Source organism: Protopterus annectens, chromosome 9.part0, assembly GCF_019279795.1.
Source record: "Protopterus annectens isolate FY-2018-M chromosome 9.part0, PAN1.0, whole genome shotgun sequence".
NCBI lineage: Eukaryota > Metazoa > Chordata > Ceratodontiformes > Protopteridae > Protopterus > Protopterus annectens.
In genome coordinates this window covers 1,047,785,892-1,047,798,404 of record NC_056743.1, presented here as the reverse complement: position 1 = coordinate 1,047,798,404, position 12,513 = coordinate 1,047,785,892, and the positions used below count along the sequence as shown (strand labels likewise).

General features: G+C 42.2%; 1 protein-coding gene across 2 annotated transcripts in view; it reads right to left on the bottom strand.

Annotated features, from left to right (window-relative positions):
- The window catches only part of EIF4B (eukaryotic translation initiation factor 4B), a 1,945,171-nt gene that overhangs the window by 285,437 nt on the left and 1,647,221 nt on the right, over window positions 1-12,513 (bottom strand). For both annotated transcript variants that reach the window (XM_044083849.1, XM_044083848.1), the window contains one exon: window positions 7,927-8,053. In XM_044083849.1, the coding sequence (XP_043939784.1) occupies window positions 7,927-8,053 (127 nt within the window). The remainder of the gene's footprint in view (window positions 1-7,926; window positions 8,054-12,513) is intronic.

Below are 12,513 nucleotides of genomic sequence, written 5' to 3'. Positions count from 1 at the left end.
AAGCGTAAACATGCTTCCCAAATCTTTCCATATCCCTAGACTCCGTTAGGGGGATGAACAGATGAACTCTGTTCCACAAGTTATTTCTTTGTGGAAGCCGCTATGACCATGACATCTACTGGTACTCCCTTGCTCCAAAACTCTTTCTCCTTGGGTGGTGCCAGGATCCTATCTGGTCTCTTGGGGATTGGCTCAACAAAATCATGTTCCTTCCACTCCCACTGAGATCAACTCAATGAGCTCGTCAGCAGGCAGTCATCCAGTTAGCAGGTGGGCCAGACCAAGATGCCTCCAGAAATACAAATTCCTCTTCAGAAGGGTTATAAGTTGACCAATTACACTTCTGTTTAATGCTTTCCAAAATGTCTCCAAAGATAATGTCATCAGGTGATCTGGGGGAGCCTTCCCCTTCGTCAAAATCAGTACATTCTGTGACTGATTCCTGAGGGAAGTCTAAATGCCTCCTCTTGTACTTTCTCTTCCTACAGACTTCCTCAGTGGGGTGCTCTGGAGAAGTATCAGAAGAAATAAGGATAATCTAGAGACTTTCGTCTGGCTGTCCCTGTGTGGTAGAGTGAAGAGACTCTTGGCACAAAAACATCTGGGAACCAGATGGAAGTTCTGAAGGGGAGAAACTGCCTGAATTCTGGAAGAGAATACTCTTCTCTACAACCTCAAAGGCAGAATGCACCAGGGAGAAGGAAGCCGATGTGGTAGAGAAGGCCTACTTCTGGACCATCGGCTCCCGCTGACTCGAAGGCAGCCCACCTGAGGGCAGAAATCGGAGCCCAGCCATCCAATGCTGAAGCTGTGAGGGGCAGAGAAAACTCTGATCATTTTGGAGTCGGCTCTAGCACTTTGGAGAATAATCTGGCTCTGACACCTTCGGAGCCAGTACACTCAAAAAAGGAATCTGAATCTGAAGGATATCATCATCTTCGGATCCAAAACAGACAGTCCTGGAAGGCTTGGATCCAAAGGGGCCAAGATAAGTGGATTAACACTGGTTAAGGTCTCTTGATCCAAAAGGGTAGGAGCCAGGAGAACTCCCTAGTGTATCTGCACTGAGAGAAACTTCCTCATCATTCTATCTACATGTCTCTGTATGACTCCTGGAAGAAAGCAGCTAAGGAGGGAGATCTTGACTGCTGGCACCTTTCTAAAAAGGGGGAAAGTAGCAGAGAAGAGAAAGAGTCCACAGAGGATGCATAATGGGTCTGGGGGAGCAGATCCAATGAGACAAACCTAGTGTCTGAAGCAGTCAGATTCAAGGATTTGGGCTTTGGATCAGACCATTTTAAAATCTTCCGGGCAGGCTCCTTGCTTGGATCATTAGTAGTAGTGGAAGATCCAGAAGGTTCGGCAAGTCATTTCCTCTACTTTTTCTGGCCTGCCTAGTTGGGGGGTATGCTAATATCACAGTAAGTTACAAAAGAAAATTTTAACAGACGAGTCTTAAGTGAGGTCTGCCTGATCACCAGAAGCTGTCAGTGACAATACTGTAACGGGCGAAAGAGATGTTGAATCAGACAAAAATGGGACAACACTGACATCGTTATGGTAAGTACACACCTTTCGTATCTGATGTCTACTTTCATCCAATTTGAGAGACAAAGGTGTGAACGATGTTGCTGCTTCAAAAATGCCATATATGGGAACTCTCTTCATGAATGCTACAGAAATACCTACTGGCCCTGTAGAATGGGCTTTTGGTTTCGTATGTAAGGGTAAACCCAGTCATTATAAACAAAAGAAATGCAGTCACAACCAGCAATTTGGAAATTGGGACTTTTAGTATGCTTTTTCCCCTAATTTTGCTTTAGAGAAGGATATGAATAGTTGACCTGACTTTCTGATATCCTTGGTTTGATATAAATAGAATCTAAGCTGTCTGTGAACATCCAGCGTGTGAAGAATATATTCTCCTTTGTTTGAGAATGCGGGGAAAGACTAGCAAATCAGCTGACCAATTCAAATTTACTTCAGATGTCACCTTTGGGAGGAAAGAATTAGTTCTCAAGGCTACACAGTCCTTATGAAAAATGAGGTATGGTGATTTGCAAAATAGTGCTTTTAATTCATTAATGTGTCTAATGGATGCAATTTCAAAAATAAAAATGTCTTCCATGACAGATACTTGACATTTACAGAATCTGCTGGTTCGAAAGGTTTTTGGGTTAAGGCTTGAAGCAGGATAGAGTTGTCGTTTGAGGGAACTGGATCGCTGATTGGGAGCTTGAAAAAGAAAGCATCCTAGAGGAGGCTTTTGAAATTTTAAGAGTCTATAGCAGTGTCATTCAGCCCTATGTGAAAATTTGATATGATGGCCATCAAAACCTTGATAGTGGAGAAACTGGACCCTTTCTGAAAAAGTTCAGACAAGAAATATTACGGAAGATTAGCAGAAAAAGGATAAAATCCTTTTAAGGAAGCCCAGATGGAAAAAAAATCCATTTGCTGTGCTACATATTTTTATCCTCAGAATTAGTGGAACCATGTGGTGAACTTTAGGGCTTTTAGATTTGGTAGAGGCGATATGAAGGGGTGACTGGATTGGGATCAAACACCCAAGACAGGTGCATCAAATGAGGCAAAAGGAAGGGGAACCAAAGCTGCCATGGCCAAAACTGAGCAATAAGGATCACTCTGGTCTTGTACCTTCTGGCTTTCTGAATGAATTTTGTCAAAAGTGATACTTGAAAGAGGTATAAAGGGATCTAGGGGCCAATTGTGGACTACATCATCCCTCTATGACTGTCCCTGTGATGGGATCAAGGCAAAGTAACTGCTAGACTTGTTTAGTTAACAGGCAAACAGGTTGCACCCATAGTTGACCCCAGTGGCCGAAAAGTTTTGTCACCACTGTCTAGTTGAGAGACCACTCATGAGGCAGTACAAATGACCTGCTCAACTCCACTAGCACCATCTGATGTTCCCAGGATGTGTGTTGCTATGAGAAAATGATGAGAAGACATCACCCACTGTCACACTCACATGGCCTCCTGGCACAGGGGGATATGACTGTGCTCCCACTTGCTTGCTAATGTACTAAACCACTGCCATGTTGTCCGTCTGGACGGATATCACACCCTTGGGGAGGAGGCCCTGAAAGGCCTGCAATGCTAGGAGAACCACTCTCATTCTCCAAGACACTGACATGAAAGTTGGCCTGAAGGGGTGACCACGTACCATGAATAGTCTTCCCCTCAAAATGTCCCCAACCCCAAAAGGGAAGCAACAGCGGGTACTGTGGCTGAAGATTTGGTTGACAGAAAGGTCCTTCCATTACTGATGGAGAGTTTATCCACCATTTGATATGATCACCGCAAACTTGTGTGAGGTAAATCTTAGCATGGAGGGCATGTAGACTGTGCAGCCATTAGAGTCCACTGTAACACTCTCATGGGGTATCTTGCCAAGGGAACTAATGTAATGTTAGAGGCTATCAAAACAAACAGACGAAGACACAGCCTTGCTTGAGGAAGAGGTTGCTGAATTACCTGAGAGACCCCTAGATGTGACAGCACTCTGGTATCAGGAAGCTTTGCAATTTGAATGACTGCAATGAAGTGGCATCCTATAAATTCTATTTGTGCGTGGGAGGCAACTGGCATTTTGATTGACTGCCATCCCTAACAACTGTACAAGGTGAGCAGTAGGTTCTGGTATTATACCAGTAAATCTGTGGAAGTAACAGTAAGGAGCCAATCATCTAGGTATGGGAACACCCAGATCCCTTGCAGTTGGAGATGAGCTACTACCACTGCCATAACTTTAGTGAACACCTGGGGAGCTGTGGTGAAACCGAAAGGCAGTGGTCTGAACTGAAAAGGATTGGCTCCCAGCTGGAAATGGAGAAATCTCCTGGATGACCTCTATCTTTATGTGAAAGTAGGCATCCTGGAGACCTACAGAGCGCATATGACAGTCCTTCCTCAAGAGAGAGTAATATGGACTGTAACACCATGACCATCCAGAACTTTGTCGGTTTCACGAACTGATTAAGATGGCTTAAGTCCAAAATCAGCATGGGGTCTCCTGTCTTTTTCGAAACTAAAAAGAACCTGGAATAAACTCCTGATCCCAAGTGGTCGCTGGGGACCCACTGGATGACTCTTCTCTAGCAACTTTGAAACCACTGTTGCTGCAGATTCCAAATGACTGGCTGCAACATCAGGAATCTTTAGTTTCTTTTTTGGAGGGTACGAAAAGGGAATGGCATAACCTCTGGTGATTATCCTTAACACATAGGAATCCGATGAAATGTCTTTGCAGGCTTGTGGATGCAAGGATAAGCACTTCCCCCAACTGCGACCACAGTGTGGCTGTTGGGTAACCCTTCAGGAGCACTGACAGCATTTCTCAGTGAAAGGACTGCGAAACCCCTAACTACGTGGTCCGCCTCTGCCTCTTGGGTGACATCCTACCTCCCCATCTGCCTCAGGGGGTGGTCTGTCTCCAGGAATGTCCTGGTGATAACCCAGTGAGTTTCTGAACCACATCTTCTTACCACCCCTTTGGTTTCTAGAAAAGGTTCTCTGTGGAGTGGACAATCGGATTTCAATGGCAGACAGGGTCTTACTGTCCTGTTCACTCAGTGTTTCATTAACTTTTGGTCAAAAAAGAATAGCACCATCAAATGGGGCATCAATAAAAAAATGCTGTTAAGATTTTTGGCAAAATCACAAAGACGCATCCAGGCATGCCAATTGTCTGCTGCTCTGGCTGTACCATCAGCTGTATTGGAAAGCAGATGCACAGCCATGTTGGAAGAGGATACAGGGTACACCTTTTGGTGTCAACTGTTTTTTTTTTTTTTAAACATCTGCTGGTAAGTTACCTAACAGGAATGTGGTAAACTTGGCAAACTGTTTGGTCAGGGCTCTCTGAAAACTTGTCAAGTGTACAAGGTAATTCAACTCTCCAAGTGCAAAAGTCACTGAAGCAGAAGTCCATTTCCCCAATCTGTCTAGTGCCCTTGACTCGCTGTTGGGGGATGAACAGAAGAACATTCGTTGGACAGTTCCTTTTTTGTGGCTGCTGGTACTAGCATGGCATCTACTGGTGGCCTTTTTCTCCAATGCTTGCTTTTCTTTGGGGCTACTAAATTCTTCCCTGGATTCTTAGGGATAGGTTCCAGTACATCAGGATCCTTCCATGCCCTCTGTGCACAAGGTCTACGAGGATTATCTGTGGGTGGAACTACCTAGGATGTAGTTGAGCCAATAGCTCAAGGAAAACAGATTCATCTGGGGAAGGAGTTTCTGTGGACCAACTTCCTCTCTGTTTCATCAATTCTATAATGTAACTAAATGTGGCGTCATCTAGAGGGGATCTAGGGAACCTTCCCCTTCATCCAAATTTGTCTCTTTAGACTCTGGAGAAGAGTCTAAGTGCTTCCATTTGCAAGTCTGTTTTCTAGGACTTTGTCCCTGGGGAATGTTTGAAAACAGGTCTGAATCAGACTGGGATCTCAGTTGTTGAGTATCCGCTAGGCTTAAAAGGTACCGACTGTCCCCACCAGTCGCAATGAAAGGAAAACGTCACAGGGTCCAATGGGAGTTGAGGCAGATCAGAGCTTGAAAGCAATCCTGGCTCCTTGATCCAACTGAGACCCATTCAAAAGCCTTGAAGGCAGACTCCATGATCACAGCAGAGGAAAAAGTGTCCCTCCTACCGAAGGATGCAGGAACCTTCCCAGGCCCAATTTAGGTAATTTCAGAGAATGACCTTGGACCCAAGCTATTGAGAGCAGAGGTCCCAAGAGGCAGAGTTGACTCTACCACCAGAACCCTGGTCCTGACTCTTCAGCTCAGAGACTTCATTGTGATCTGAAAGAACTGGGAGTTGAGAGAGTAAGGGATGCTGTTGACTTCACTACAACTGAGGTGCACTAGGTGGGGCTTGGACTCCGGGGACAGGGACTGGATCAGAAGGGCAGATTAGTAATGGAGAGAAGGTGGGGTGGGAAGTAGTTAGACCGATAACCAGAGCACCCAGTGGGGATGGTGCTGCGAGAACTCCCATTTGGTTTTCTGTCCTTAAAAGGTTCATCAGTCGGTCGATGTCCATCTCATTAAAACATCTGATGGACTGGATCTGCCTCAATGACTGCCAATGATGGCGGTCTGGAGTACCATATTTCCTGTATTATGGGTGAATGGAGCCCAGGACCCATCAGTTCTGGGGAGAACATAGCTTGAAGTGAGGGAGATTGTATCAGAGTAGCTGGTGGATTCAATTTCCTCAGCGTTTTAGATCCCAGACCCGAATAATCTGTTGGATCCGGAGACCTTTTTCTAGATTTCTCAGCTCTTCTCCCTTTAGATCTTTTTTTCCTTGAGATCTCTCTCTTTTTTTTTTTCTTTCAACTACTCCCTTTAATGTTCCTTCTTTTTCTCCATTATACAAATTGGTAAAGCTGAAGCGGAGGCTGGTTTTGAAGCAGTAGATGGAGGTTGCAAAGAAGACAACTGTGTCAGAGGTGGAAGTAAGCCTTTTAATAAGTTTGTTCTTCTTAGATTTAATAGCCCTGGACTGAAAAGAAGCATAAATATCAAATTCCCCTTCTAGAAGTGTACAGCCTAAGCAACAGAAACAGAATGCAGATCTTGGGGGAGGGATTTTTGTGTCCACATGTACTTCTTAAACCCTTCAGGTTTATCTGACATTGGAAAAGTTCACAGTACCACACAAGTAATTATAAGGAGAACTAACTGAAAAGCAACTACTTTAACTTTTGAAAACTACACAGTAAAAATGTTTTAACTATCCTATGGGGCGAAAAAACAGTTGGTCTTAGTAACCATTTAAAACTGCAACAATGTTTTCTATTCCAACACTAACAATAAGAATAACTATCAAACCTATACTGCTACAGCACATCTATAAAACACTGCAACTCTAAAGCTAATGGTCAGGGAGGATCCAAAAATAGCTATAACCTTGAAAAAGATACTTTAACGTACCATGAAGATAAGAGTTTTTAAACACACATCTGAGGTAATGTAGTGGAGAGGAGGGAATTATGGGTAGGACAGGAGTCACAGCTTCAGATCCAGAGTTTTAGAAAAGGCAAAGAGGTCAGATTCAATTGGTTTCAACAATCCAAAGGTTGAACTAGATGTAAACAGACATCATATCCCATGTTAATGGTTCTTAACATCTAGGGAAAAGACTCTTAAGAGAAGCAAGCCATCTAAATAAGGAAATATGTGAATGCCATTCAGTTTGCAATGAGCTATGACTGGAATTGGAGAATTTGTAAACACTCTTGGAGCTGCAAATAATCAAAAGGGTAATGCAGTGAAATGAAAATGCAACTGACAGAATGAGAAATTTCTTGAAGACTGTGGCTATGGGAATGTGATAAGCATCTTTTAGATCAAATGTTACTATGACACTCAAGGAAAGGGTGAGGGTCACAGTGTTTAAAGGGTCAACATTTTGAACTTTGGTACCTTCACATATAGCCTGGGAAAAAAAGGAATCAGAACTGGTCACCAAGAAGGTTCTTCCTTTAGTACCAGAAATATTCTGGAATTTCCCTCCTCAGGGCTGTCCACTCAGCAGTCAGAGTGAAGGTGTGTGGAAGGGAGTCAGAACTTTGTGAACCTGTCTTCTTGCTGTACCCTAGGCAGAATATACACCATATACAGTCAAAACTCTACTGCAGCAGTGGTACTCAAATGACTTTCAACAACTGCATATACAAAACATGCTGCGTGCATGCATGTAACTATGTTAGAATGTCTGGCAATTTAGCAAAGATCTGTGCAATTCTCAACATCATCTACATACCAATTGGTAAAACGACCATGTAAATCTTAATATAACAAATGCACAAAATCACTCTTCTTGAGTTTGATCATTTGAACACCTGTCTTTCTGATTGAAGAAATGTTAAAATAGTATGATGGAAAGTACCTTTCTTGATCCTTTTTATGATCTTTGTATCCGCCATCTACTTTGCTCCGGCTGGAACTACTGCTGCTGCTCCCACCTCGGCTTTTTGCAATATTTTTATCTTTTACTCCATCTGCTTTATTTTCATCTAAAATAGAGGATGATGAGAAAAAAAATAAGAATTGCTATGAAACATCTGCTGTTAAAGTGGTTGTCTTTACTGTTGGGTTATCAAGTCACATAGTTAGGGAGATAATGATATGCAAAGCTGCATCATTATACAACCCTGCTTTTCAAATGCGTGGAAGGCAGCCAATATGCATACTACAATGCAGTACAAACACCACTACTGGGCATTTGTTAATACTGCAAAGTTCTACACATGGAATATATGAAGCGGCCACCGCCAATTACTGCACAGTATCCTTATTTAGTTTGCAAAAATTACTACCCACATGGGAATCCTTTGACCAGTTTATAAAGTTCAAGAATGTATTATATAACCTTGCAACAGTATAAATGATGGCTGTAGAGAACATGTCCTTTACACTACAGATAAGAAACTAAGCACCAGAATTACATGGAATAAGTGGCAGCTGTGGGCATTAACAAATATGCAACATCAATGTGAACAGGAAAGAGCAGAAAAGAATCATATTTCCAGAAATAAGACAATTGAGGGTGCTTACATCTGAGGCAGCAAGAGAGAGACAAACCAAATAATTTATACACAAGAAAGAACACAGCCAAAAACAAAATACCAAAACATATAACAAACAAGACATGACAAAACACAGAACCACACAGAAGCAAACCATGAGAGAGAGAAAAGTAGAAGAAGAAAAAAAAACAGAAGCTGAAAGTAAGGATCCCCTTCATACTGTGACAACGGTCTTCTCCATTAAACATGCTTTTGGATTAGTAAAGAAATATAGCTGGCTCAAGCAGGAGCTTTGCTGCAAAAGCTCAAGCCCAGTAGGAAGCAGCTTCAAGACACAATGTTCAAACTTTCATGGACAGATAAGAGTTCAATTTGCACACAAGACTTATCAGCAACACATTTTTGAAATGAGCAGAGGCAACTGATGCCCTGCGGAAACACCATGACCATCACTGCCAAGAACCATAGCACTTTTTCTACAAGCATACAAAAAGTAGTGTTAACCACATGCATCATCAAACAGCACCCACACTTCCAGGAGATCATTTGCAATCCTTCTGCAGATAAACATATATTATCAAAAGCAAGTGTTGGTGCATCTGGCAGGTCAAGCTAGTAAATGAACAGCTACTGGAAGCAAATCCATTAATATTAACATTCCTGCCATCCTCAAAAATCCAGCTGGAAGAAACAGAACTCAAGATGATGGAAGACTTGCAAATCAAAAAACAAGTTAAGAAATTAACACTTCTGAGCTGTGGAATGTCGCATCTTTACCAGTCTGCACATATCATTTTCTAAAAAAAATCTACTTAAGTCAAACTATAAATATTGTGTGAACAGTAAATACTATTAAAAGGTATATACAGCAGACTTATCAATAGTTTTCTTTACAGTGATAATTTTCAGCTTTTACATCAGTACTACAATATATTCATAATACAAATAAACCCATAATTATATTTACCTCTCAAGTTTCACAAACATCTCATACCTTGGAAACTGATGAACCTAGACAGTGTCAGATGTCTTTTCCTCAGCAAGACTTGAGCTTTCACACGATCAAGAAAAGTACAGTTGTGCAAGTAAACTCATCAAAACAGTAGACGTTCTAATGACAATTGCTGCAGTAGCTTTAGCCATATGGGCTACATCTTGCCAACGATATAGCAGCTGAGCAGCTTCCAAAGCTTTAGGGCACCTTCCATGTGCTCAAACTATGAGATGCCCTAGAACACATTTGAGTGCAATGCCCCACAAAGCTTTCATGCCAACAGACAGAAGGTTGAGCCCTGACAGGACATACCTATCACACACACACCCTGTATTAACAAAAACAAAAGGGGAAGGAGGGAGGGAGCAGATCCTGAAGCAATGATCATTTGAACACTTGCTGTTATAGTAAGTTTACTTACACAACTGTGCTATGCTCACCATATACTGATCACTGCTGCAGTAGCCTTAGCTATATGGGTGGATTACCCTAGCTTACAACATTTGGGAGGTAGGAAGGGAAGTGTCCAGGAGTCCCTGGAGAATGGTCCACGCAAAGCCTGATAAAGATCCAATGACTGAATCAAACTTGTAGTGCTTTGCATAAGTACGTACAGAGGACCAAGTTGACACTTGTAGACTAAAGTGAAACCAACCCTTTCCAAAATCATATAACAGGCCAAAGCCCTGGGAGAGTGAGCCTTGACCCTGGCCTGAATAGTTTTGTTGTAGAGAGAACAAAGAGTTATAGCCTGAAACAACCATTTTGAAATAGTCTGTTTTGACACAGGTTGTCCCTTCTTATCTTCATAAGAAATGAACAACTGATCTGAAGATCTGAGAGATTTTGTTCTGTCAATATGGTACTGGAGTTGTCTGTGGACATCAAAGGTATGGATAATTCTCTCTTCCTCATTTTTAGTTTCAAGATAGGAAAACAAGGAGATGGTTAGTTAGGCTTAAAGTAAACCTGGACACCACTTTAGGCATAAAAGGATTAGTTCTCAAAGAAACCATGTCTACATGGAAATTGAGATAGGTTTGACTCAACATTAAGAGCTTGCAACTCAAAGATGCTTTTCGTGCAGGTCAGTCCAAACAGAAAAACAGTTTTCAATGTTAAGAACCCTCAATTGAAATGGAGCAAGCGTTAGGATCTTTAACAGAAAATTAAGAATCCAAGGAGGAGCCACCAGTTTTCTTGGAGGTCTGTTATACAAACCCCCCTTTAAAATCATTTTCACATCAGAATGCATTGAAAGAGGGGGATCCACAGGCAGACATGCTGAAATGACTGAAGTAAGAAAGGCCAAAGGACAGTAACTTTCACAAATATAGTAACACCAGAGCAAACTGTCTCTGAACAGGTGTAAGTTGTGTTAATGGAATCAACAAGAAAACCTCTTCCATTTGCTACTATATGATTTTCTAGAAACAGGCTTTCTTGCCTCAATTAGTTCCTGCTGCAAGCCCTCAGTAAACAGCTGCCTAAAGGGAATTAAGGCCATCATCCAGGTAGCCAGCAAAAGTTTAGGGGGCAGGGTGTATTCAACACCCCTGTTTTTGTGCGAGTAGTTCCATTATGTGAGGAAGCATGTGGCAACTGCCCACGGTCATTTGCAATGGAAGTTAGAACCACTGCTGCCAGGGCCAGGATGGAGTCACTACAATGATCTTGCAGAATTCATTCTGAATCTTTAGAAGTACCCTGGATATCAGTGGAAAGGATGAAAAATCATACAGGACAATTCCTGTCCATGGAAATGAAAAGGCATCTCTCTTCCAGGCTTTCTTGCATGGAGTCCTGGAGCAGAGTTTTGCCAGTGGTTGCACAGAGCGAAGGCAAACACGTCTATATGAGGAACTCCTCACAGATGCATCAAATCTTGAAAGGTCCCCTGATCTAGTTTCTATTTGTGAGGTTCTGCCTTTGTCCTGCTTAGCCTGTCTGCCAGAAAATTCTGCTCTGATGGGACGTAGGATACCTATAGAGTGAAAGTGTGCTGTAAAGCTACATCCCAAGCTAACCTCGATAGTCTGCAAAGTGGGTATGACCTGGCTCCCTCTTGCTTGCTGATGTACCATGACTGTGGTATTGTCTGTAACAACTTGAATAGGTCCAGCGGACCAAAAGTTATTCATAAAGTTGAGTGCCATGATTAGAGCAAGCATCTCATATTTATGTGCTTGCATCTGTCGTTGGTGTTCTACACTCCTTGCACTTTTATTTCTTCTGAAACAGTCCCCAAGTGAAGCCTGAGGCATCTGCTTTGAAGCAAGAAAGGGAGACCTGGATTTAGGGATATTTGCTGTCTCCACCAAAAGATTTCTCTTCCGACAAATCCCAGAAATGGGATTTGAAAAGATAACGGGTGTTGGTGCAGGGATGAAATCAACTTCAAATACCACTGTATCTTTTTCATATGGAGTCTTGCCAGCGTATCATGAGAATCACGGATGCCATAAGACTCAAAGTCCTGAGGTATTCCCGCACAGTGATAGCGGTCTGAGTGGAAAACTGTACAAATAAATACAGATTTCTTCCTGTGGAAGAAAAAAAAAACTGAACTGAGGTGTCTAGTCATCCCCCAGAACACAATCCTGTGTGATGGAGTCAAAAAAGACTTTTGAATGTTCTCTTAGAATCTCAACGTGCTTATACTTTTACAATTAGAATAAACTAACATGAGACTGACAATACAAAGTTATGAAAATGAAAGCTTCAGAAGCACACACTTTTTTTTCCATCCTTCTCAGTCTTCCCATCCTTGTCAGAAAGTGTAGGACTGGAATTAACTAAATGTTTAGCGGCGGTATGACTAAAGTTATAGCTGCTGAGTCAGGTTTGGGATGAATGAATAAAAAATTAAAATGAATGAGGAACATTACATAATCTCTCTGCTTTTTTAGGGGAAGCAGGTGGAGTATCAGGAAAACCACAGTCAGTGATGCAC